The sequence below is a fragment of the Leuciscus leuciscus genome, assembly GCF_965113295.1.
Source record: "Leuciscus leuciscus genome assembly, chromosome: 25".
Lineage (NCBI taxonomy): Eukaryota > Metazoa > Chordata > Actinopteri > Cypriniformes > Leuciscidae > Leuciscus > Leuciscus leuciscus.
The window spans coordinates 9,783,057-9,806,699 of NC_138724.1; the positions used below are offsets into that span (position 1 = coordinate 9,783,057).

General features: G+C 39.7%; 3 protein-coding genes and 1 long non-coding RNA gene across 5 annotated transcripts; 2 read left to right on the forward strand and 2 right to left on the reverse strand.

The window, feature by feature from the left end:
- Positions 1-99: 99 nt before the first annotated feature.
- Positions 100-7,759, reverse strand: chst6 (carbohydrate sulfotransferase 6). 2 transcript variants are annotated; one of them, XM_082160495.1, is made up of 3 exons: positions 7,111-7,596; positions 6,765-6,966; positions 100-2,643 (listed from the first exon to the last, which is right to left on the reverse strand). In XM_082160495.1, exons 2-3 carry the CDS (start codon positions 6,768-6,770, stop codon positions 1,432-1,434), a joined length of 1,218 nt encoding a protein of 405 aa, XP_082016621.1. In that variant the 5' UTR covers positions 6,771-6,966; positions 7,111-7,596; the 3' UTR covers positions 100-1,431. The 2 variants fall into 2 exon arrangements, with proteins under 2 accessions (XP_082016621.1, XP_082016622.1); XM_082160496.1 differs by lacking the exons at positions 6,765-6,966; positions 7,111-7,596 and adding an exon at positions 7,610-7,759.
- Positions 7,760-8,693: 934 nt separating this feature from the next.
- On the reverse strand, positions 8,694-17,298 carry tmem231 (transmembrane protein 231). Its single transcript, XM_082160523.1, has 7 exons — positions 16,773-17,298; positions 16,526-16,692; positions 16,298-16,426; positions 15,939-16,082; positions 13,895-13,976; positions 13,416-13,521; positions 8,694-8,907 (listed from the first exon to the last, which is right to left on the reverse strand). The coding sequence occupies exons 1-7, from the start codon at positions 16,909-16,911 to the stop codon at positions 8,745-8,747; spliced, it is 930 nt and encodes a 309-aa protein (XP_082016649.1). The 5' UTR covers positions 16,912-17,298; the 3' UTR covers positions 8,694-8,744.
- A 62-nt stretch (positions 17,299-17,360) lies between these two features.
- On the forward strand, positions 17,361-23,562 carry gabarapl2 (GABA(A) receptor-associated protein like 2). Its single transcript, XM_082160564.1, has 4 exons — positions 17,361-17,540; positions 18,186-18,241; positions 19,257-19,429; positions 23,107-23,562. The coding sequence occupies exons 1-4, from the start codon at positions 17,507-17,509 to the stop codon at positions 23,195-23,197; spliced, it is 354 nt and encodes a 117-aa protein (XP_082016690.1). The 5' UTR covers positions 17,361-17,506; the 3' UTR covers positions 23,198-23,562.
- Positions 19,436-22,911, forward strand: LOC309491145. The gene is made up of 2 exons (XR_014202937.1): positions 19,436-20,000; positions 20,843-22,911. It is a non-coding gene; the product is annotated as an uncharacterized lncRNA (long non-coding RNA).
- Positions 23,563-23,643: the final 81 nt, after the last annotated feature.

A 23,643-nucleotide genomic window follows, 5' to 3' on the forward strand; every position in this document is an offset into this window, starting at 1 on the left:
CGGTTTATGGTTCATTGAAAAAGCATGAAAAACATTGTTTAAACCCTTTCGAATAGAAATCTGTAAATTATTTGGATTTTTACACACAATTCTTTAAAATACAGTAAATAAAGTTTATTTATCAGTGTGTACCCAGAAGTGAGCTAAATCTGACAAAACCTCCTTTAGAGTACATTTGAGGATGTATATAATTATATACATCCAGTGAGAACATATCTGTGAAAAAAAGAGAAACACATATTTCTATATAAACTATTCACAGTTTTACTCGATTTCACCAAACATGAAATATTGATCAAATAGATTAATTCGTTTTTACATTGAACATATGCAAACAACCAAAACACCAACAGTAATCATAAACCTAGAGACGACTTACTAACACCAAGACATTATACATGTGTACCATGATTTATTTTTTCTAAAATCTTTGTCTATATATATATATATATATATATATACATATTTATAACAAAAGGGATTGTGATGGATACATTATCAGACCTCGCTCCTGAGCACAACAGGTAACAAAATATAATGTTATCTGAAGAGACTCTTGATCTTGTGATTTTTTATTTACACTTCAACTAATCTAAGTCACTGTTTGACATGTTGAATATAAATCAATGTGATTCAAACTTCAATAAAATACCAGCTCCCATTGAAACCAAACAATCTAATGAAACGGCAACGCCTCTATAAGTTAGCTTACATTTGATCACATTTGAACACAAGTGTACAGAGAAATTCTATATCACAAATCATAAAAGCCCTTTATGAAAATGACACAAAAAAAGCAGTACTGTAGTACTGTCAAATGCAAAACTGTGTCTGACGTCTGGGTTCAAAGTCCTTTAATGAGCTAGACTTTATCACATACGGTTTTATCACAAACAAACATGTCATAAATAATCACACACAACCCCACTGTGTCTGTTTAACACTTCAACAACACTTCTTTCACAATGATTAGTGATGGCTGAGTAGCACATATGGCACAGTAGTTTTGTAAAAATATTCAATGGGGATTCAAGAAAAATAAAATCTTACACTTACATCATAGATCCCTTCAACCCGCATCCCTACGCCCATCTGGAATGCAGTTTTATTTTTTTATTTTTTTACAAAAAAACTAACAAAAACACCATAATAGTTTCCTTGTCAATAAATACATCTTGAAGTTATATTATTGGACCATAATTTCTTCAAAAACAGCATCCAGTGGTAAAAGTTGTGGACAGACCTTCTAGTCTCTAGTTTAACAGAGAGACTTCCTATTCTCTGCCGGTCACTAGAACACTGCGGCGTCCACTAACGTTTGATTGTTCCTACGTTTCCTTATTACTTTAGTATGAAGCAAAGGAGAACAAAACTGTTGAACAGATTTCCCACAATCCTTCAGTCTTAAGACATTTGATCACTGGGTTAACTCTACACTTTAGGGGTGGTGCTTTTGGAAGGTATCCAGCTGAACTGATAGCGTTCGCGCGGCGTCAGAATGTTTAAATCCAGCAGCTTTTGCTCTTTCTCACTATCCACCGTCTGATATCCCAACAGAGACATGGCTCCTTTGCACACATCCTGGATGCGCTGGACTTTTTCAAACGGTAAGGTGGTTCGCCAAGCCAAGGAGACGTCCTCTGCATTTCGGGAAGTGATTTTGAAGGCCTCCTTCTTCGATCCCTTGCCCTTACCATGAGTGATGCGGTAAATCCACTCCTGCAGAGATTCCGTCATCTCCAGACCCACAAACTGGTACATGGCTTCGATCTCCGCCAGCGTGTTACGCACTAGATCCTCATAGCGTATCATTTTGTAGCGCCCCCGTAGGAAATCGGGTGCCTTAAACATGGCGGTCTCATAAATGCGCACATGACTGCGGCAAATCTCCTGTAGGATTTGGTACGATCTATCGTTCTCTGGAATATCAGCCTGTTCCAGTACTATGGCGTTATCTCTCACCAGGGCTTTGACCGACTGCTCCCTGGAGCGAAGCACCGCTCGCGGATCCCGAACTAGATGGATGATGCGCAGATCCAGAGAGGGGTCCCGCAGTAACGGGTAAAGGGACTCCAGCTCAAAGAAGCGAACCTCTTTTAACACTACATGGCTGTAAGTCCTGCACGCCGCCTCCGCAAGCTTCAAACCTTGCACGTTGCATTGCTGCTTGCATTCTTGTTCTTTGCTAATCTCGTCACGAGGCGTGAGGAAACACGCGGGCGGAGAGCAGAGCGCGCGGCTGTGGCTCCACATGAAGAGTTTGGAGACGTTTTGTGGTTGGGGGATGTACGCATCCATCACTGACATGTCGCACTGGAAGATGCTGCGGATCATATCGCGCACCGCCATTCGCATGCTACGAGCGCCGGCTTGCTGTATGGACGTCCACACGTGCCAGCCTGGCTCCATCAGATAAAACACATCTGGATGCTGGTTGAACACCTGTCCCAGGAAGGACGAGCCGGACCTCCAGGACGAGAGCAGCAGCACGTGCACCTTGCCCTCAGACGAAGAGGTGTTTAGAAGAGGCGGGCGACTGTACCAGCCGTACAGAAGCACACCAGCGACCGCTGGAATCAGCAGGAGACTCAACACAGGGGGTTTCGGCGCTCTCCACCGCAGCATTACGGCAACTTTATAAACCTACCAAAGCACAAAAACAAAGGTTTAAAACAAACTATTATTCTAGTTTAAAGGAATAATTATAATAGCTTTCAACTTTTTAAGCTACACTTTTCACTTTCTCTATATAGAATTGTTTGTTTTTTTAAAGGGATACGAATATACTTTTTATTTATGATGCAAAATCACAACTCTGCTGTCATTTTTCAACTAAGTTAATAGACATCTTATCCATGCATGAGTTTGTAACCGTCTTCTCCCTTTAGATTGACAGGACTTAACTGGCTCAGATGTTTGTTTGTTTTTTGTTTTTAAATATAAACGATAGCGCAGACAAGAGAAAATTTAAGTGTCAAGTCACCTTTATTATATAGTGCTTTATACAATACAGATACCAAAGCAGCTTTACAGTGATAAACAGGAAAATGATGCATTTCGGCTGTAGTTCAGCAGAAGTCAGTTCAGTGTTGATTCAGTTCCATTGTAAAAGATCATTAATTATTAAACAAGTTCATTTGATCTATAAAGCAGTTCTGCAGAAAATTATGTCATCGTCCAGCTCAGTTCAGTTTTCATACAACGGCGTCAGTACAGTCAGATCTATAATATTGTTGAGTGAAACCAAGTGAAATCACATTTAGTACTTCTGGAAATACTTGATCAAAGTAAGAGATGAAACCACGTTGTTCAAAAAGATTCATCTGGATCAGAATTAAACCCATACACACTTTTCCAGATTTCCAGTACTCCAAATGAGTTTACATTTCACAATGTAGGCTACTTACTATGTAAAGAACAACAGGTAGAATAGTTAACATGGGGTTAGTTTTTAATTTGATGAGAAAATCTAAGGAGCGACTACGGAGCCACTAAAGGACATGGTGATGAAAAGCATGATGGGAGAAAAAAACAAAAAAAAATTCCACTTCCCTGCAAAAGTTTTGGATTCCATGAGAAACTTTTCTTTCGCTCTGAAATAACTCAAAAGTTTTGCGAAAGTTTCTCAGGAAAACGTCTCCGTTACTATTGTAACCTCGGTTCCCTGAGAGGCGGGAACGAGACATTGCATAGCTACGCTGCGGGAACCCTTCTCCACTTTTGTTGAAATCTTATGGCCTAACGCCAGCTTGGAACAGCTGGCCAATTGTCGCAAAGTATGCAAATACTGACAGGCTCGCGGGCAAAATAAAAAGCGGAGGCGCGACAATTGCGACAGAATCACGACTGAACAGCTGATCGAACAGCGAACACGGCGGCTAACGCAATGTCTCGTTCCCGCCTCTCAAGGAGTTCACTTTCGAGAGTGGTAACTCTACATCCCACCGTGAGAGTATTGAAGATAAGCCCGGGTAAAATGGGGCCAAGCTACACTAGCCACGGAAGAGACAGACAGTCAGCCAATAGCCGCACCGCTAGGAGTGCTCGCATCTGATAGGCGGAACTAGACCAAAGTCATCCCTGACCCTATGAAAATTGCAAACACAAACGCAATGAAAATGAAGGCTGCACTGATCCAGGGCAGACACAACACAATAAGCACTCAAGCATGAAAGGAAACACAGTGTCAACGGCATTAGCGGTAACAACTGTATCAAACACAAGACTGGAGCCCTACCCCAGCCAGGCTGGCTGCCGATCAGGCACGAGCGGTGTCGTGTACGGCAGGGGAAAATTGGCACTCTTGCGTTTTCTCGGGAGGCCAATATAGGCACGGACTGCGACTCCGCGCTGCTCGCAAGTTGAGTGTATGAGGAGGAAACGGCCCTTTGTGTGAAGGGATATGTGCTCTTATTGTGGAGCTCACACAAACAGCACACTAACATTGCAAATGTCGCCTACAGGAACAGAGGGGACATGATGCAGAACACAGCGCTTGGGTTCGTTTGGGAACCGAGGTTACGTTAGTAACTGAGTACGTTCCCTTTCGAGAACGGTTCACTCATATTGCTATAGGAACCCATTTCAAAATGCCAGGCTATTAGCTGACAACTTCGCTCTAAACTACAGTCTGGGGCTGTGAAGCCCGAGGCTTATAGTAGAACTAAAAGTCAAAACCATCGGGGGCGCTGTGCAGATCGCGGAAGGCCGCAGGGTCCAGACTCGTCCATGGTGCGTAGGAGTTTCGCCTGGAACACTTGGAGGACCGCCATAGTGTGCAGGGCTGAAGCAGCTTGACCAGTGGTTCTGCACGGCTTGGATGGGTGACTCACTTTAGACCTCCATCCAACGGCAGAGGGTGGGCAGAAATGCGCGGCCTTTAAAATAAAGGCTTCAATATTCTCGAGAAAAGGAGTTTTCCCATAGCGTCTAGCGACGCAATACAAGTGAACCGTTCTCAAAAGGGAACACAAATTTCTCTGGAAAGCACAAAACATATGCGAGATATTGCAAAATCATTGTAAGATAGTTTTTCCTCCCATCTCAAATTTTTCCATCACCATGTTCCTTTAAGGACCAGTCATGCTTTTGACTGGCTTATTTCTAATGACTGTGCCAATATAATTAATTTACAGTGATTAAAAAACAGTTACAAATATTATATTAATATTTTATTGTTACAAATCTTTTTGTTTGATATTGACAGCTGTTTGGGGGATTGTTTTTACTTTACTCTACTGAAAGGCTTAAAAACCTAATGTGTATCAATGTAACGGTTAAACAAATTAAGTATACATTTTAAAAAAGTAACAATAAATATGTGTAACGGTGTGTTATTTTGTCATGTTTCTGGTTTGTGTTTTCTGTCTTTGGTTTTTACATTCAGTTTCTTGTTCCTGTTCATTGTATTCAGTTAGTCCTAGTCTGCTAGTCATGTTAATTATTAGTTCCCTTGTTTCAGGTGTGTGGTCTTGTCAGTTTGAATGGTCCTGATTATTGTGCTCATTTTCCCCAGCTGTGTCTCGTTCCCTCATCCCGCTGTGTATTTAAACCCTGTGTGTTCTCTTGTTCGGGGTCAGTTATTGAATGTATGTATCTTCTGTGAGTTTTCCCTGTTCCAGTTCTGAGTTTTACCAAGTCTTGGTTAATTAAATTCTATTGCTGCATTTAGATCCGACTACCGTCTCTGCTTCCATGCATTTCATGACAATCTGCATACTACATGATACAACTGTTGTTCCTGAAATCCACCCTTTACTGGGATCAAGATAATGATTTTTGGTTCAAAGAATCCCAATCTAAAACTAACAAGTTTTGAACATATAATGAAGGTTTGATTCAGATCAAAACCAAGATTAGATTATGTGATGTAATCTGATTACAGAGCCCATTTTCAAGATTGGATCCACTTCGACCAGATTACTTCTTAACAACTGGACCCAGGATCACACCTACCAAGGCTCATTTGTTCAAAATGTTTAATCTGAATTAGAATGATCTGGATTTCAAGATCCTATGTTTTGCTATCCAGGATCAGGTAGATCTATCCGATCAGATTACTTATTATAAACAACTGGGCCAAATGAGAGTAAAATTGACTTTAGAGAGTAAATTGAATTATATCCAGCTTTATACACTTAAATCACAAAGCAAGATCAATAAGATGCCCCTCATTTATGGAATCAAATTTAAGAGATAAAAACCACCCACTATAAGCAAGTCACCAGTTAGCTTCTCTTTCACACACCTAAAATCTATCTCAGTGAAAGGATTTATCATCAGACATTCAGCTAGGAGTCTCTCTCTCTCTCATTATTATTAGGTATAGACTAGGATATAGGTTAGCGGTACCTCTCTCTATAAAGGTATAGACTTCTAACGCTAACCAGCAGGTGGCAGTGAGACTACAAATGAGGAGATAAAGTGAACACTAATCTGCGAAATTTGGTTTACTTTTAACAGACAAAATAAATAAAATAGAGACAGCGAAAGTCATAAAAAATATTTCTGATATTAATTTCAATCATATGAATCAAAAGAAGAGAAAACAAATGAAATATGTTATGTAAAAACCATGAAACCAATACACACACTGGAAATGGAAACGCACAATGAATCAACGCAAAGCTTCCCTCTGACAACGTGTTAAACAAACAACCCTCTAAGACGTGTTCGTGGAAACAAGCAAAACACGTAACTTTTATATATTTGTTTTAAAGGGATAACTTAGTTCACCTAAAAAAAAAAAATTTTCATTTACTCACCCTCATTCAAAACCTGTAATTGAAAAGCAAAACCTCCATAGAAGCGGTCCGTACAATCCGAGGGTTATTTTACATATCTTCTGATGAAATGGCTTCCGAAGACTTTATGAGTCAATACACAAAAGACAATTTCCGGGTTTGGAGCCCCAGGTCATATTAATTTCATTATTGGGCGAACTGTCGCTTTAAGAGCGTAATACACCTGATAGGGAAAACAGATGGGAAATAAGGTGTGATAAATTAATAATATGATTAGATGCTGTTTGTTTCCTTTATGCGCTCATTTACACGGACCCATTTGGTAACTAATACTTTAAATAAAAAAATAAAAAAGTTGAAAAATTACCATTTCCGACACACGGTTTGTGTGATCATGTGATTTCAAAGCTAACAGACAGCATTACTGAACACCATCATGACTCCTGAAACGTGTTCGCCTCGGAGCGATTATGCCCAAATTTGCTGAACGAGTCATTTCTCCAAAAATGTGTATAGAGGGAACTATGTTTGGGGACATTAGATAACAAACCATCACAAACTTTGTAACGATTCATTTGTCGGGCTATCAAGGGATTCTTATTTGAATAACTTAATTGTTAAGTCTAAATGCTGTTAGCATCGCCTAAATGAGAATATAAATGTTATATTAGACACACGCAACTTCCACTGACCTAGAGGAAAGTCGGCTGCCACATGTTCACAGTCTCTACAAAAAATAACGCTCCCACCAAACAGATCATTTAAAGAGTTATCCTACAAATACTTTAGCTAAAATACATAGCCTAATTATAATACCGTATGTCTACTGTAGACGCATATTATTAAAGCTTTTTATTATGCCTTACCTCCTGTTGAGTAATGTGTCCGACTGTCCGTATTCAGTTATAAAGTTTCTGCCGTGAACTCTCTAACCGTGGGGAAAGCTGAGACGTGGCCTTTAAGAGGGACAGGCAGGAGTGGGCGGAACTAATGCCTTCAGTAAGATGATATTTTAATCAACTTCAAATAGTATAGATACCTTTACTTCATAGTATAGATACTTTTCGTGTTAGGAATAATAAAAATCTCATTTAAAACGTGTATAGGTAGGTGTGTGTGTGTGTGTGTGTGTGTGTGTGTGTGTGTGTGTGTGTGTGTACTTATGGAAACTACCATTTTGTAGACTACTTAAGACACAAATTGCTAACTTACCTAGCTAGTATCTGAGAAGTTTTCCTGAAATATTATACATCAACTAAATCTATGCAAGATATAAATCCCCATATTTGAGAAGAGCTGCTTGTGGCACATTATCACAAAAAGGATGAACGAAACAGGAAAACATTACATCTGCATCCTGTCCATTGTGCCAAACTTCCTGTGTTTGATCTTATTGGGGGACATGGACGTGAATATAGAGAATATTAGAAATACATGTATACAGTTTTCATGAATGTGTATCTGTGGAACAAACTGAGACAAAGACAAGAGCCTAAAGCAAACACAAAATGTGGTGTTGTTTGGTTTGATTCAACAGTAGTTTGAAAGCACATTATTGATAGTTATATCCTCTTGTTTACTTTAGCTTAACCACTGACATTATGTTTGTCACATAATTTAGTGTAACATAGCCTGTCGAACGACATTAAATTTCCAACCCCAAAGCATGCAGTATCTTAGACACCATGCTAACATTATGAAATGTTTAACAGTTCAACAGTTAGTTGAACATGCTTAAAAAAACAAACTTTGTGTAAGGTTTTGACATATTTATTCTATCATTCTTTCACATTGCAACCACACAGCAAAAAAAATATATTGTACAGTATGCGGCTGAACTTGAAGGAAACCAGAAAAACCAGAGACTCAGGCATCCTGCTGGGAATTCTGTATGGATGTACTAGAACTGAACAAAGAGAACTATATATAGAAAAAGTCCTCAACAATGAATGAAGATTAAACATTTAATTAAAAAAGGAAGGAAAAGAAACCCAGGTCATATCAGGAGCTGTGCTGTTTAAACGGTGGTACTGTGCTGGTCGGTAAAACCTGGTTTTGAAAGATGAAAGTTTGAATGTGCTGGAAAACCCAAAGAAAGATGAGCAGGACGCTGACATACTGAATCCAGGCAAACTTAATCATTTCCCAAAAGCCTGGTCGATAGGTAGAAAAAAACATGTTAAGGAAATTAAACTTGAGATGCTCAACTGAAGCATGAGAGGCTAGTCTAGGAATGCACAGAAGTCAGGAAGTGACTTTATGTGTCCAATATGTGCTCATGTCATGAGAGACTAGGTTGTAGCCACAAACTAAAAAGCATAATGGGACAATTTCCTATCATGTGTTTTATATCAAAATAATGTTATCTGAAAGAAACTTCAGACCTAGTTTATTTTTTATTATTTTTTTGGTATTAGCATTTTGTTGTAGATCAGATGGTTGATGTTAGTAACCAAGCATGAAACAATAAAAATATGTATTATATAGCGTACCCAATATCCTGTTTGGACTTTAGTTTGAGTTTCCTGTTCCTGCTTTGTAGTCCTTTTGATTCTCAGTTGTTTCTTGTATCCTTGTTTCTTTCTCTTTGTCTTTTTTTGTTCCTAGGTTCCCGTTTTGTTTTTATGAAATATCCCTGTGCTCAGTACCATGTCTCCGCCTTCCTTCTTTGCAATAGAATATGTTTTACAACAAAGGGTTAACTCACAGACAAATTCAAATACTTTTCTACTATATAGGAATGCGAAACAGTCATAACATAACACAGCATAATGGCTTTTTTCTTCTGTGGAACAATGTTGTTTTGAACCCAAAATTCCTCAAAACAACTTTATTTGTAATCCACAGAAGGAAGAAATGAGGACACAATCTATCCCATTGTTGTAAAAACATACTCTATTTGAGGATATTTATTGCATATTTTTATTGTTTCATACTTGGTTACTAAGACAAAATGGTTTACATTTATGTTTTTTAACAAGATTTTTTTTTAAATAATTAATTGTACCTAATTAACGTATAACGACAGTTGTACTAAAATGCGTTAAACCGCTATATATACTATATATACACTGCTCAAAAAAATAAAGGGAACACTTTTTAATCAGAGAATATCATCAAGTCAGTTAAACTCCTGGGATATTGATCTGGTCAGTTAAGTAACAGAGGGGGTTGGTAATCAGTTTCAGCTGCTTTAGTGTTAATGACATTAACAGCAGGTCCACTAGATGGGCAACAGTGAGACAACCCCCAAAACAGGAATGGTTTTACAGGTGGAGGCCACTGAATTTTTTTTCCCTACTCATCTTTTCGAACTGTTTTTCACCAGTTTTGCATTTGGCTAGGGTCAGTGTCACTACTGGTAGCATGAGGCGATACCTGGACCCTACAGAGGTTGCGCAGGCAGTCCAGCTCCTTCAGGATGGCTCATCAATACGAGCCATTGCCAGAAGGTTTGCTGTGTCTCCCAGCACAGTCTCAAGAGCATGGAGGAGATTCCAGGAAGACAGACAGCTACTCTAGGAGAGCTGGACAGGGCCGTAGAAGGTCCTTAACCCATCAGCAGGACCGGTATCTGCTCCTTTGTGCGAGGAGGAACATGATGAGCACTGCCAGAGCCCTACAAAATGACCTCCAGCAGGCCACTGGTGTGAATGTCTCTGACCAAACAATCAGAAACAGACTTCATGAGGGTGGCCTGAGGGCCCGACGTCCTCTAGTGGGCCCCGTGCTCACTGCCCAGCACCAGGGAGTTTGATTGGCATTTCCCATTGAACACCAGAATTGGCAGGTCCGCCACTGGTGCCCTGTGGTTTTCACAAATGAGAGCAGGTTCACCCTGAGCACGTGACAGACAGGAAAGGGTCTGGAGAAGCCGTGGAGAATGTTATGCTGCCTGTAACATCGTTCAGCATGACCGGTTTGGTGGTGGGTCAGTGATGGTCTGGGGAGGCATATCCATGGAGGGACGCACAGACCTCTGCAGGCTAGACAATGGCACCCTGACTGCCATTAGGTATCGGGATGAAATCCTTGGATCCATTGTCAGACCCTATGCTGGTGCAGTGGGTCCTGGGTTCCTCCTGGTGCACAACAATGCCCGGCCTCATGTGGCGAGAGCATGCAGGCAGTTCCTGGAGGATGAAGGAATGATACCATTGAAGGGCCACCACGCTCACCTAACCTACATCCAATAGAACACCTCTGGGACATTGTGTTTCGGTCCATCTGACATCACCTGGTTGCACCTCAGACTGTCCAGGAGCTCAGTGATGCGCTGGTCCAGATCTGGGAGGAAATACCCCAGGACACCATCCGTCGTCTCATTAGGAGCATGCCCCGACATTGTCAGGCATGCATACAAGCACGTGGGGGCCATACAAACTACTGAGTACCATTTTGAGTTGGTGCAATGAAATTTCAGCAAAATTGACAAGCCTGCTACATCATTTTTTCACTTAGATTTCCGGGGTGTCTTTGAATTCAATCCTCTGTAGGTTGATCATTTTCATTTCCATCAAACGATGTGGCATCCTTTCGTTCATAACACATTACCCAGTCCATATTAGTATAGATATCCAGCATGACATTTTTCCCCATTGAGATCTGATGTGTTTTCAAAGTGTTCCTTTAATTTTTTTGAGCAGTGTATATACACAGTGGGTACGGAAAGTATTCAGACCCCCTTACATTTTTCACTCTTTGTTATATTGCAGCCATTTGCTAAAATCATTTAAGTTAATTTTTTTTCCTCATTATTGTACACACAGCACCCCATATTGACAGAAAAACACAGAATTGTTGACATTTTTGCACATTTATTAAAAAAGAAAAACTGAAATATCACATGGTCCTAAGTATTCAGACCCTTTGCTCAGTATTTAGTAGAAGCACCCTTTTGATCTAATACAGCCATGAGTCTTTTTGGGAAAGATGCAACAAGTTTTTCACACCTGGATTTGGGTATCCTCTGCCATTCCTCCTTGCAGATCCTCTCCAGTTCTGTCAGGTTGGATGGTAAACGTTGGTGAACAGCCATTTTCAGGTCTCTCCAGAGATGCTCAATTGGGTTTAAGTCAGGGCTCTGGCTGGGCCATTCAAGAACAGTCACGGAGTTGTTGTGAAGCCACTCCTTCGTTATTTAAGCTGTGTGCTTAGGGTCATTGTCTTGTTGGAAGGTGAACCTTCGGCCCAGTCTGAGGTCCAGAGCACTCTGGAGAAGGTTTTCGTCCAGGATATCCCTGTACTTGGCCGCATTCATCTTTCCCTCGATTGCAACCAGTCGTCCTGTCCCTGCAGCTGAAAAACACCCCCACAGCATGATGCTGCCACCACCATGCTTCACTGTTGAGACTATATTGGACAGGTGATGAGCAGTGCCTGGTTTTCTCCACACATACCGCTTAGAATTAAGGCCAAAAAGTTCTATCTTGGTCTCATCAGACCAGAGAATCTTATTTATCACCATCTTGGAGTCCTTCAGGTGTGCTTTCATGTGTCTTGCACTGAGGAGAGGCTTCCGTCGGGCCACTCTGCCATCTAGGAAGGGTTCTGGTCATCCCAAACGTCTTCCATTTAAGGATTATGGAGGCCACTGTGCTCTTAGGAACTTTAAGTGCAGCAGAAATTGTTTTGTAACCTTGGCCAGATCTGTGCCTTGACACAATTCTGTCTCTGAGCTCTTCAGGCAGTTCCTTTGACCTCATGATTCTCATTTGCTCTGACATGCACTGTGAGCTGTAAGGTCTTATATATACAGGTGTGTGTCTTTCCTAATAAAGTCCAATCAGTATAATCAAACACAGCTGGACTCAAATGAAGGTGTAGAACCATCTCAAGGATGATCAGAAGAAATAGACAGCACCTGAGTTAAATATATGAGTGTCACAGCAAAGGGTCTGAATACTTAGGACCATGTGATATTTCAGTTTTTCTTTTTTAATAAATGTGCAAAAATGTCAACAATTCTGTGTTTTTCTGTCAATATGGGGTGCTGTGTGAACAATAATGAGGAAAAAAAATGAACTTAAATGATTTTAGCAAATGACTGCAATATAACAAAGAGTGAAAAATGTAAGGGGGTCTGAATATTTTCCGTACCCACTGTGTATGTATATATATACATACAAAAATCTCAACAACAGGTTTGATACTTCATTTCAGATCCATTAAATTCAAGCAATTTAAATATATATATATATATATATATATATATATATATATATATATATATATATATATTTAAATTGCTTGAATTTAATGGATCTGAAATGAAAAGTGTATCAAACCTGTTGTTGAGATTTTTGCAGAACAATTGTTACATATTGCAACTTTGGTGTCCTCATCTGAAACTTAAAAATATTTCCATAGCGCTGACATGCTTAATCTTTGATAGGCAGACACGTGATAACAGCTCAACCGTGAGTGAAACCTAATCGCTTGCGCACGGATGGGAGGGGCGGGTGACATTCATTTTCGGGTTAAGGTTTCGGCTGTTTTTTTTAAACCCGATAATGCCATTTTCGAAATTTCGGTGCACCCCTAATATAGAGAGAGAGAGAGAGAGAGAGAGAGAGAGAGAGAGAGAGAGAGAGAGAGAGAGAGAGAGAGAGAGAGAGAGAGAGAGAGAGAGAAAATCATATAAAACACACACACTGAGCATATAAAGGATATGCAATAGTCTCTACAGGATAGTTGATCTGAGCACTGATCTGGAATGGAGCGTTTGCAGCTCTTCCCACCGTCCACACGGGAATGACGCCGGAGAGGTGAGTTGTCACTGTGTGTGAGAAATAGACTGTTTAAAGATAGAGGCTGCTGGGAACAAAAGTGACATTGACAGAAAGAGTTGACAAATAAGGTTTCAAGAACATAAGCTTCATGATCATTTCTGTGTTTATCACCTAATTATATCAAATTTGATGATAAACACCAAAATGATCATGTAGCTCAAATCATTCTGGAGTAAATATTAAAGGTAGGAGTTGAGAAATATAGTGAGAAAATATATATGACTACAAATCTGTGTTTTTGAAAGCAATGATGTGAAAATAAGGAAGAGAGTGGTTTAAAACATACTCACAACAATAATAATAAAATGCATCTGTTTATGAATATAGTTTGCTTTTCTCAGAACAGGTTCATAATCTTACAGTTTCTCTGCTGATAGAGTGTAATGATGTTGGCCAGGTCATATGTACTCGCAAACGGACTGGATCCATCAATCACTGATACCTGGAAGAGGCAATTCAAAATAAAACTTATGTTTATTCACACAAATCATATTCTGACGACATTGGCCTGCTTATATGAAAGCCATCTTGTGTATCCAACAAGACCATGACTTATGTATAGTCAGGTTTGTTCATTTAGAATTTAGGACTATAAGGAAAATCTACAGTGGGGAGAACAAGTATTTGATACACTGCCGATTTTGCAGGTTTTCCCACTTACAAAGCATGTAGAAGTCTGTAATTTTTATCATAGGTACTCTTCAACTGTGAGTGACGGAATCTAAAACAAAAATCCAGAAAATCACATAGTATGATTTAAGTAATTAATTTGCATTTTATTGCATGACATAAGTATTTGATACATCAGAAAAGCAGAACTTAATATTTGGTACAGAAACCTTTGTTTGCAATTACAGAGATCATGCGTTTCCTGTAGTTCTTGACCTGGTTTGCACACACTGCAGCAGGGATTTTGGCCCACTCCTCCATACAGACCTTCTCCAGATCCTTCAGGTTTCGGGGCTGTCGCTGGGCAATACGGACTTTCAGCTCCCTCCAAAGATTTCTATTGGGTTCAGGTCTGGAGACTGGCTAGGCCACTCCAGGACCTTGAGATGCTTCTTATGGAGCAACTCCTTAGTTGCCCTGGCTGTGTGTTTCGGGTCGTTGTCATGCTGGAAGACCCAGTCACAACCCATCTTCAATGCTCTTACTGAGGGAAGGAGGTTGTTGGTCAAGATCTCGCGATACATGGCCCCATCCATCCTCCCCTCAATACGGTGCAGTCGTCCTGTCCCCTTTGCAGAAAAGCATCCTCAAAGAATGATGTTTCCACCTCCATGCTTCACAGTTGGGATGGTGTTCTTGGGGTTGTACTCATCCTTCTTCTTCCTCCAAACACGGCGAGTAGAGTTTAGACCAAAAAGCTCTATTTTTGTCTCATCAGACCACATGACCTTCTCCCATTCCTCCTCTGGATCATCCAGATGGTCACTGGCAAACTTCGGACGGGCCTGGACATGCGCTGGCTTGAGCACGGACACCTTGTGTGCGCTGCAGGATTTTAATCCATGACGGCGTAGTGTGTTACTAATTGTTTTCTTTGAGACTGTGGTCCCAGCTCTCTCCAGGTCATTGACCAGGTCCTGCCGTGTAGTTCTGGGCTGATCCCTCACCTTCCTCATGATCATTGATGCCCCACGAGGTGAGATCTTGCATGGTGCCCCAGACCGAGGGAGATTGACCGTTTTCCATTTTCTAATAATTGCGCCAACAGTTGTTGCCTTCTCACCAAGCTGCTTGCCTATTGTCCTGTAGCCCATCCCAGCCTTGTGCAGGTCTACAATTTTATCCCTGATGTCCTTACACAGCTCTCTGGTCTTGGCCATTGTGGAGAGGTTGGAGTCCTCCTCACATTGAGTGTGTGGACAGGTGTCTTTTATACAGGTAACAAGATCAAACAGGTGCAGTTAATACAGGTAATGAGTGGAGAACAGGAGGGATTCTTAAAGAAAAACTAACAGGTCTGTGAGAGACGGAATTCTTACTGGTTGGTAGGTGATCAAATACTTATGTCATGCAATAAAATGCAAATTAATTATTTAAAAATCATACAATGTGATTTTCTGGATTTTTGTTTTAGATTCCGTCTCTCACAGTTGAAGTGTACCTATGATAAAAAATTACAGACCTCTACATGCTTTGTAAGTAGGAAAACCTGCAAAATCGGCAGTGCATCAAATACTTGTTCTCCCCACTTTATGCAAATACATTTCATATTTCCATTGCTCATCATGTTTTAATTTACGATCTTCCTGTTGACACACGTTTGACAAGATTATGGCATTGCAAGTCAAACCAGTTCAGTATCAAAGCTTCAGTTCCAGCAATGGATGAAACACCACATTCATTTGTATGTCAAAAAAGGTCATGCATAAATTAACTGTTGTTCAGATGTACTCACATTGTAGGTACTATGTAAGCCTCTGTGAGGAAGAGGAGTTCGCTGGTTTAGCTTCAGGTCTCCACAGATGGAGAGCTGAGAACCTGGGACAGGGGAGGAGTGCTGCACGAAGGCAAGCGTCTGCATCACAACAGTAGACATTCGCTAGACAGATGGACAGACAAATGAATCAGATACAGACAGAGAGAGGGAGAGAGAGAGAGAGAGAGAGAGAGAGAGAGAGAGAGAGAGAGAGAGAGAGAGAGAGAGAGAGAGAGAGAGAGAGAGAGAGAGAGAGAGAGAGGGAGAGGGAGAGAGACCGATTTACAGACAGGCATTTATTTCGTTTGTGGTGTTATATGAATGCACTGAATACACACAAACAGCTGGTATGAGAAGGTAAGGAGGAGTTGAATGTTGAACATCTGCTCTTCTGGCTTGAGTGGGATGCTGATTTGAAGCCTGAGAAGGTCCGATTTCCCATCCTGGTTCCTGTCCTCCTCCTGGGCCTGAATAATGAACAAACCCAGTGCAGCTTTGCTTCCAGAGTTCACTATTGCAATAGCTATGGTAGCTAAGTTAATTTGGTTTTCAAATTTCGTACTCACAGAGACATATGGGATGCGTAAATTATCTCCGATCAGTCGATTAAAATTGGGAAATGTGCTCCATGCCACATAATTCCCTGCTGTGTCTGTTGCTCCCATCAGGATCATGTCATACTGGAACTGTATGACCGGCTGCTCTTCATATGTGCTCCTCTTCAGCCAGAACCCTGTTCATGGCAACAAACTGAGTCACTTTATTTGATCCCATATTTGGGAAATAATTAGCTTGGAATAAAATTTAGCTTACCTTGACTTCTATAAGCCACCAGAAGAGGTGAAATATAAGTGAGGCATAAAACCACACAGACAAACAGCGTTGCTCTCGTGCAAACACATGTTCTGTATCTTATTAAAGCAGGATGTGCGTAAACGTCATAAAAGGCCATTGTTATTAATATTGCGGTAAATATGAACTTCCATCCAACAATTCACAACACCATTTAAACACATGTATATCATTTGCGCTGTGCATGCGTTGTCAAATAGATTTACTAACAACGATCAACAAAAGCATTTTGGCTTAATAGTATTACACTATTGAAAACAAAAACTTAATAAAGATTAATCAGTCCAGCAAACAAACAACACGCGCACTGATGTTTCCGGTGGCTCAGCGTCGTCTGTTCACCATAGCAACAGCAGTTCGCGAAGTATGTGCATAATCATTATTCGATAATTATTCATCAGAATTATGTTTAAAAACAAAAACTATGAGTTCGATCGTGTGATTTCTACAATCGTAGAGGTGTTCTTGCTGTAGAGATAAGCGAATTAGTGCTTGAAACCCCCCGAATCGACTGAATGGTACGGCCCCGCTGTGACGTAACCACCCTCTGACGGGCTGACGTCATTACGGCTCGTCTGAAGACGAATGTCTGCTGCTGTTACATTGTTGACGTTTTTAGTTTTAACATTTAATTGACTTTAAATAATCAGATATTTTCACCAACAGATCGCTCTTCGAGCTATACCTCTGCAAAAATGAAATGGATGTTTAAAGAGGACCATTCTCTGGGTAATTCTTCGAAAATACCATGTTATTATCAACAACGGCCTGTCAGAGACGTGTAATTATTGATCTGTTTGTCAAACCGATGTTTTTATTCTGTCGACCTGCTAATTTGATCTAATTTAACAGCATTTACCATGTAAGAACAACCACTCTATTTATTTGTCAGGCCTGTTGTTTGCTCATAATAACGTCTTAATAATGAAAGTAAACCGAGATTACGGCCTAGGCTGACAGTCTGTCTCTGGTGTTGTTGTTTAAGTGCATTTGATAACAGTGTGCATTGTTTTTTCTTTCATTTAGCATGTCACTTGTTTATAAACCATATATGATATACAAATGTATTATTTGATGAGAATATCTCAGTCACATGTCTATGCTTTGGTAGTTGTCAAAATGTGTGTAATATGTGTGTGTGTGTGTGTGTATATGTATGTATATTTTTTTATATTGATGTATACATGTACAGTATATGTATATATATTGATAGAGTTATTAAAAAGAATGCAGATGAGTGTGGGTATTAATGAGAATTCAACTGAGTGCTGTTTATAACACTGGCTGATGAATATTAATGATGCAAAGAGCATTGCATGCTGAGCTTGCATGTAGACTGATCGATGTCTTTTCTTTTTTTCTTCTGTCATTTAGAGCACAGGTGTGTGGAGTCAGCCAAAATCCGCAACAAGTACCCAGACAGAGTTCCTGTGAGTATAAATGTGAACATTTCAACGATTTAAACAAGGGTATAGACTTCTTTATTTTATCATTTATAATGATAAGTCATAGTAACAAAGCTTATCACTGATTTGCAACAGCACACCCTTTCAAATCTAGACAACGATCAACGATCCACACCAAATTCAGCGCAAACAAGATTTAGATTTTTTTTTTGTTCTTTGTCCTGCAATGAAAGAGACACACATCAGAGCTTTTCATGTTGCTAATGCACTGAAAGCAGTTTTTCCAATCATCACCAAAGAATCTTAAATTGGCATTGAGGATGGATGTGAAGTGGCCCAAACCAGACATATTAAAGCACAAGACCAAAAAAAATAATGTTTTTGCAGTTTGCGACTGCAGACCTTTGAACTACAAACTAGTGAGTTATTTTCATAAAACGTTCTGCAAACATTCACACGTTTGTCTTGCATAAGACATGCAATTTACCTGCCGCTTGTAGTCTTTTGTGTCTCTTACAATTGAAAGATTTTTTTTATTATTATTATTTTTACAATAAACAGTATTTTTTTATTGTAGTTAATGAAGTTCCATTTTAAAAGTTGGGTTCAACAATTCATCTAGTGATGCTTGTAGTAAAGTATATATGATTATAAAAGACACTGTGATACAAGAGCGAGAGACTGTCCAAAGAAGTCAGATTCTGTTTTTGGATCAAAATGCAGTTTTGGAAAACTCTGAAGTTTGAATGAACACTGGATATTTTGGCAGTGACTTATTAAATTCCACTATACAAAAAAACCCAAAGACAAATGACTGTTTGTATTTCCTCTGTATATTTATTGCTACAATTTGTGTTGAACCTGACAGACCATCTGAAAAGTTGCGCCATCTATTGTGTTGGAGTGAATTTGCTTTCTTTGTGTGTCTGTTTGTTCTGTGTACGAGTAAAACCAGAAAAACAACTTTACTTCGTCATAACCTCAGGGCTTTATATTTAAAAGATTATTGGCTGTAATTGCTCTTTCTTGTGTTTATCAGGTTATTGTAGAGAAAGTATCTGGTTCACAGATTGTGGACATTGACAAGCGGAAGTATCTGGTCCCGTCTGACATTACAGTGGCCCAGTTCATGTGGATCATCAGAAAGCGGATCCAACTGCCTTCTGAAAAAGCCATATTTCTTTTTGTCGACAAAACTGTCCCTCAGTCCAGGTAAAATCATGCTTTATTTATTACTGTGGTTCTACTAAATACAGTCTCTATACAAAGTTTTCACTCCCTGGACATGCACACGGTTTGTCATTTTACTGCACTTTTGTGGGTTTTTAACCACCAATCAAAAGCAAACGATTGAAAGTCAAAACAGATGTGTCTACTGTTAGTGATCTAAAATAATAAAAATCAATCTATATATTAATATAGCGCACCTAAATAGGAACAGGAAGCAGATGACACAGGAACTCACACTTTCAAGATACAAATGGCCTCTGTCGCTCTTATGCTAAAAATAAGGTTGATAATGGCAGAACTCGCATGAACAAAAGAAACAAAAGAACTCTAAGCAATGCCACAAGATTTCCAAACCATTGAATATCCTTTCAAATACAGTCATATCAATAATTAAGAAATGGAAAAGTACTAAAAGCAGGTTGTCCTCAAAAACTGAGTGACCGTTCAAGAAGCAAGCCATCTGTGAAAGTTATAAGCTTTTGTGGCTCATGTTAGAGAGAGTAGGCATACTGTGCAGTTGCTGGTGCTTAAACTAGCCAGAGCTCAGCTAAGAGTATAGCCTGGATGCCAGCCGAACTTAGCCCCGCCCACAACATTTTTTGGTCGGGAAGTTCGGTCTGGACTCGTTCCGTTGAGGAGCTATTATGCCCGAACAAAAATTGATCGGACCAATCAAATAGTCAGGGCGGGCTTTATACAATGATGGACAGATGAGCAACGTAACGTAATCATCCACGTCACCAACGAGCGCTTGGGTTGAATTCGTTTACAACACAGATGACTGGAATTGTTATTTCACGAGTTCACACTTACAAAGTAGTCAGATAGAATAAATGCATATTTGGCGTGCTGTCCGAGGAGAGGGCGGGCTCGGTATTCGGCCCGAACCCAAAGTGCTCCCCCCGTATTCCAGGCTGTGGAAGAACAGGCCGAGAGTGAGTGGAGGGATGCTGAAAACTGTCATGGAATGTTAGGTGAGTTGACAAAGTGAATCAATATATGCTTCCTCTCATGCTGATAGTGTAGACCAGATGGTCATTGTTTGATGACAAGTTGATTGGATTGATTATTTGAACGTGCTCCTCTCGAACTTTGTTTATAAAACATTATGTGTAGATTCCGCCATCGCGTCTGTTATAGAAGATATCGACAGCGCATTCATTTTAAAAGAGGAACAGAGAACCACGATCAAGGCATTTGTCGATCGGAAACATGAATGAAAAACATACATCACTTACTCCGTTGCTCTGATTGGTTATAGGTCTATCCAATTGAGTGCAGAGGCATTTTCCTTCCTGGTTCGGTTGAAACACGCCCCATAATCAAAGCTCAATGGAGCAGTATCAGACTCACATTCTGACTAGAATCTGAGTATGACGACGTCAGGCTACTAAGAGTAGCCACTGTTGCCAAAAATCAAATGGCATCTCAGTTATAGTTTCCCAGAAAATATGTGGGAAAAGCCTGAAGCCAACTAGAAGGTTCTGTGATTTGACGAGACCAAAATAACACCTGTTTAGCAATCAGGCTAAATGCCCTGCTGGCAGAAACACACCACGGCAGCGTGATGTTGTTGTGACAGGTCCTTGAAGGCTGGAGAGTGTCAAATACAGAGAAAACCTGATGCAAGACACGTACATTTATTTAGCTCTTTTTTTTTTTCTTTTTTTTACAACATCTGTGGTGACACTGTTTCAAAAATGAGGCGTGATAGAATTAAATATGTGTGATAGAATAATTGGTTTACTGTAACTGGCCTGACTTGCTGTAACTGTGTGAAAGCCCTGTTTACATGGAACAAACCTTTTACCTGTTTACGTGCCCGCGGGAACATCTGTGGTTTATCTTAATGACAGAAAAATAATTGATTTAACAATAGAAGAAGGGGGTGAAAACTTTTAATAAGGCACTACGTTCCTTTCCACCCACACATCTCTTGACAAACATTCCAGTAAGTGAGGACAGTGGTAATCTTGCTAAGCAAAACAGCTGTTGGAATTCAGTTGAATTAATCATCCTCAGGAATCTGTTTCCTTGTACGCGATTTAGATTGACTTGAATTTCATTCTGAACACTCAAACGGATGAAACTATATAGGGCTGTGATTGTTGGCCAATAGCTAAAAATATAGCATCAAGTTTCGTATGAAAGTGTGAAATATGTTCCAGTGTTCTCAGGTCACACCCAACATCCTCCACTGAAATCCTGAATGATCTCTGTTTGCCTTCCCCACCTGCCTTCTCAAATACACTCACGTGAAGTTCTTTAGCTTGGAGGTTACGGCTCACTGAGTGTTGAGAACAAGACAGGCCACAGAAGGGGAAAGAAGAGTTTATTTAGCAAGGAATTATTTTGGATTAATCTGTTCAGAGGGATTCGTTGACATTAGGGCCTCCTCCTTTTGTAATTTTCCTTGCCTATACCAGTGTGTTGAATATATTTTTTTGTTTCACGCGCACATATCCCTCATCAACTCATACATTACATTTCTGTCATGACATGCAACAGAAAATATAAACATATTTAAAATTGAAATGCTTAAAATCTAAATTGAACCCTGAACATTGGAAGTCAACTTCCAACAGTGTAATGTACTTTAACTCATAAAATATGTGACCCTGGTCCACAAAACCAGTCATAAGTCGCACGGGTACAGTATATTTGTGGCAATAGCCAACAATACATTGTATGGGTCAAAATTATCGATTTTTATTTTATGCCAAAAATCATTAGGATATTAAAGGGATATTTCACCGCTGGAAAGATGAATGTGTATTTAAATTGGGTCATTTATGTAGTAGAAATGTGAAATTATTTTTTAATTTGGAGCCTTCTAGACTGAGAAAAGCATGTGGATGAAAGACAACAACTCCCAGAATGCACTTGCTTCGCTGCCCTAGGAGGTCACTCCCAAGCCATGCCTACCGGTTACAGAGGGCAGTATGAGAAGAAATGATACAACTAGGCTACTAGTCGACTCAAAACTGAAAAGAGCCCCCTATGGGCGGGTTGAAAACATGCGGAACGAGCTCCTCCTACTGGCTGTAGTCTCTGGCCAAAAAAGCCTCAGATGCTAAATGATGATTTTTGTGTCATCTGAGATTTTTTTCCAGACACACAATACAGAAATCTCTCGTCTCAGGGGGACATGAGGGAGGCAAAGACGGTCATTCGAAAATACTACCGGGTTTCTACTGAAACAAAGCTTAATGCTAATCGGTGAAGTATTCCTTTAAGTAAAGATCATGTTCCATGAAGATATTTTGTAAATTTCCTACCGTAAATATATCAATATTTTTGTGAGTGGATGCAGCAACATCAAGGACTTCATTTGGACAACTTTAAAGGCGATTTTCGCAATGTCTCGATTTTTTTGCACCCTCAGATTCCAGATTTTAAAATAGTTGTATCTTAGCCAAATATTTATATATTTATTCAGCTTTTATATGATATAAAAATCTCAATTTAAAAAAAAATTGACCCTTTTGTGGTCCAGGGTCACATATGGAAAGAGGAACTTAAAGTTTGAATGACAGATTTTCAGACTATAGTGGTAAGGATTCTCATATTATTATGTTATGTTATGTTTTCTTAAATGTAATACATTCATCTGTTTGGATAAATTGTATGTCAGAACACAATCTTCATTCTTGTTTCAGTCTGACTATGGGGCAGCTCTACGAGAAAGAAAAAGATGAGGACGGCTTTTTGTACGTGGCCTACAGTGGAGAGAACACGTTTGGATATTAAGATCCCTGCATCACCCCCGGCTGTGCAACACATCACTCCCACTTCTGTTGGACTAGCTCGATTGTTCTGTGGTTGGGAACAGGATAGACTCATCTGTGAAATAATCACATAGCAGATGTGTTCGTACTACTATCGTCACCTGTCATATTGTGCTCTGAATGAGATTGACTCCATTAGTGATTTTTCTTCTTTTGGTGAATGGTGTTGCAGTATTATTACAGACGCTTAATCTTCACACTGAGAATATATAGTAACTTTTAATGTATTAATTTATCTGTATTTTCCCCCTGTAAATTATATATTTAAGATAATTGAAAGGTAAGGTAGCTGGATGACCTAACCAATAAAAACCAAAACCAAAAAGATCGTCAAGATGATTTATTGAGACAAACCTGCCACTCTTAAATAGATCATTTTCATAATTTCAATCATTTACTGTCGTTTTA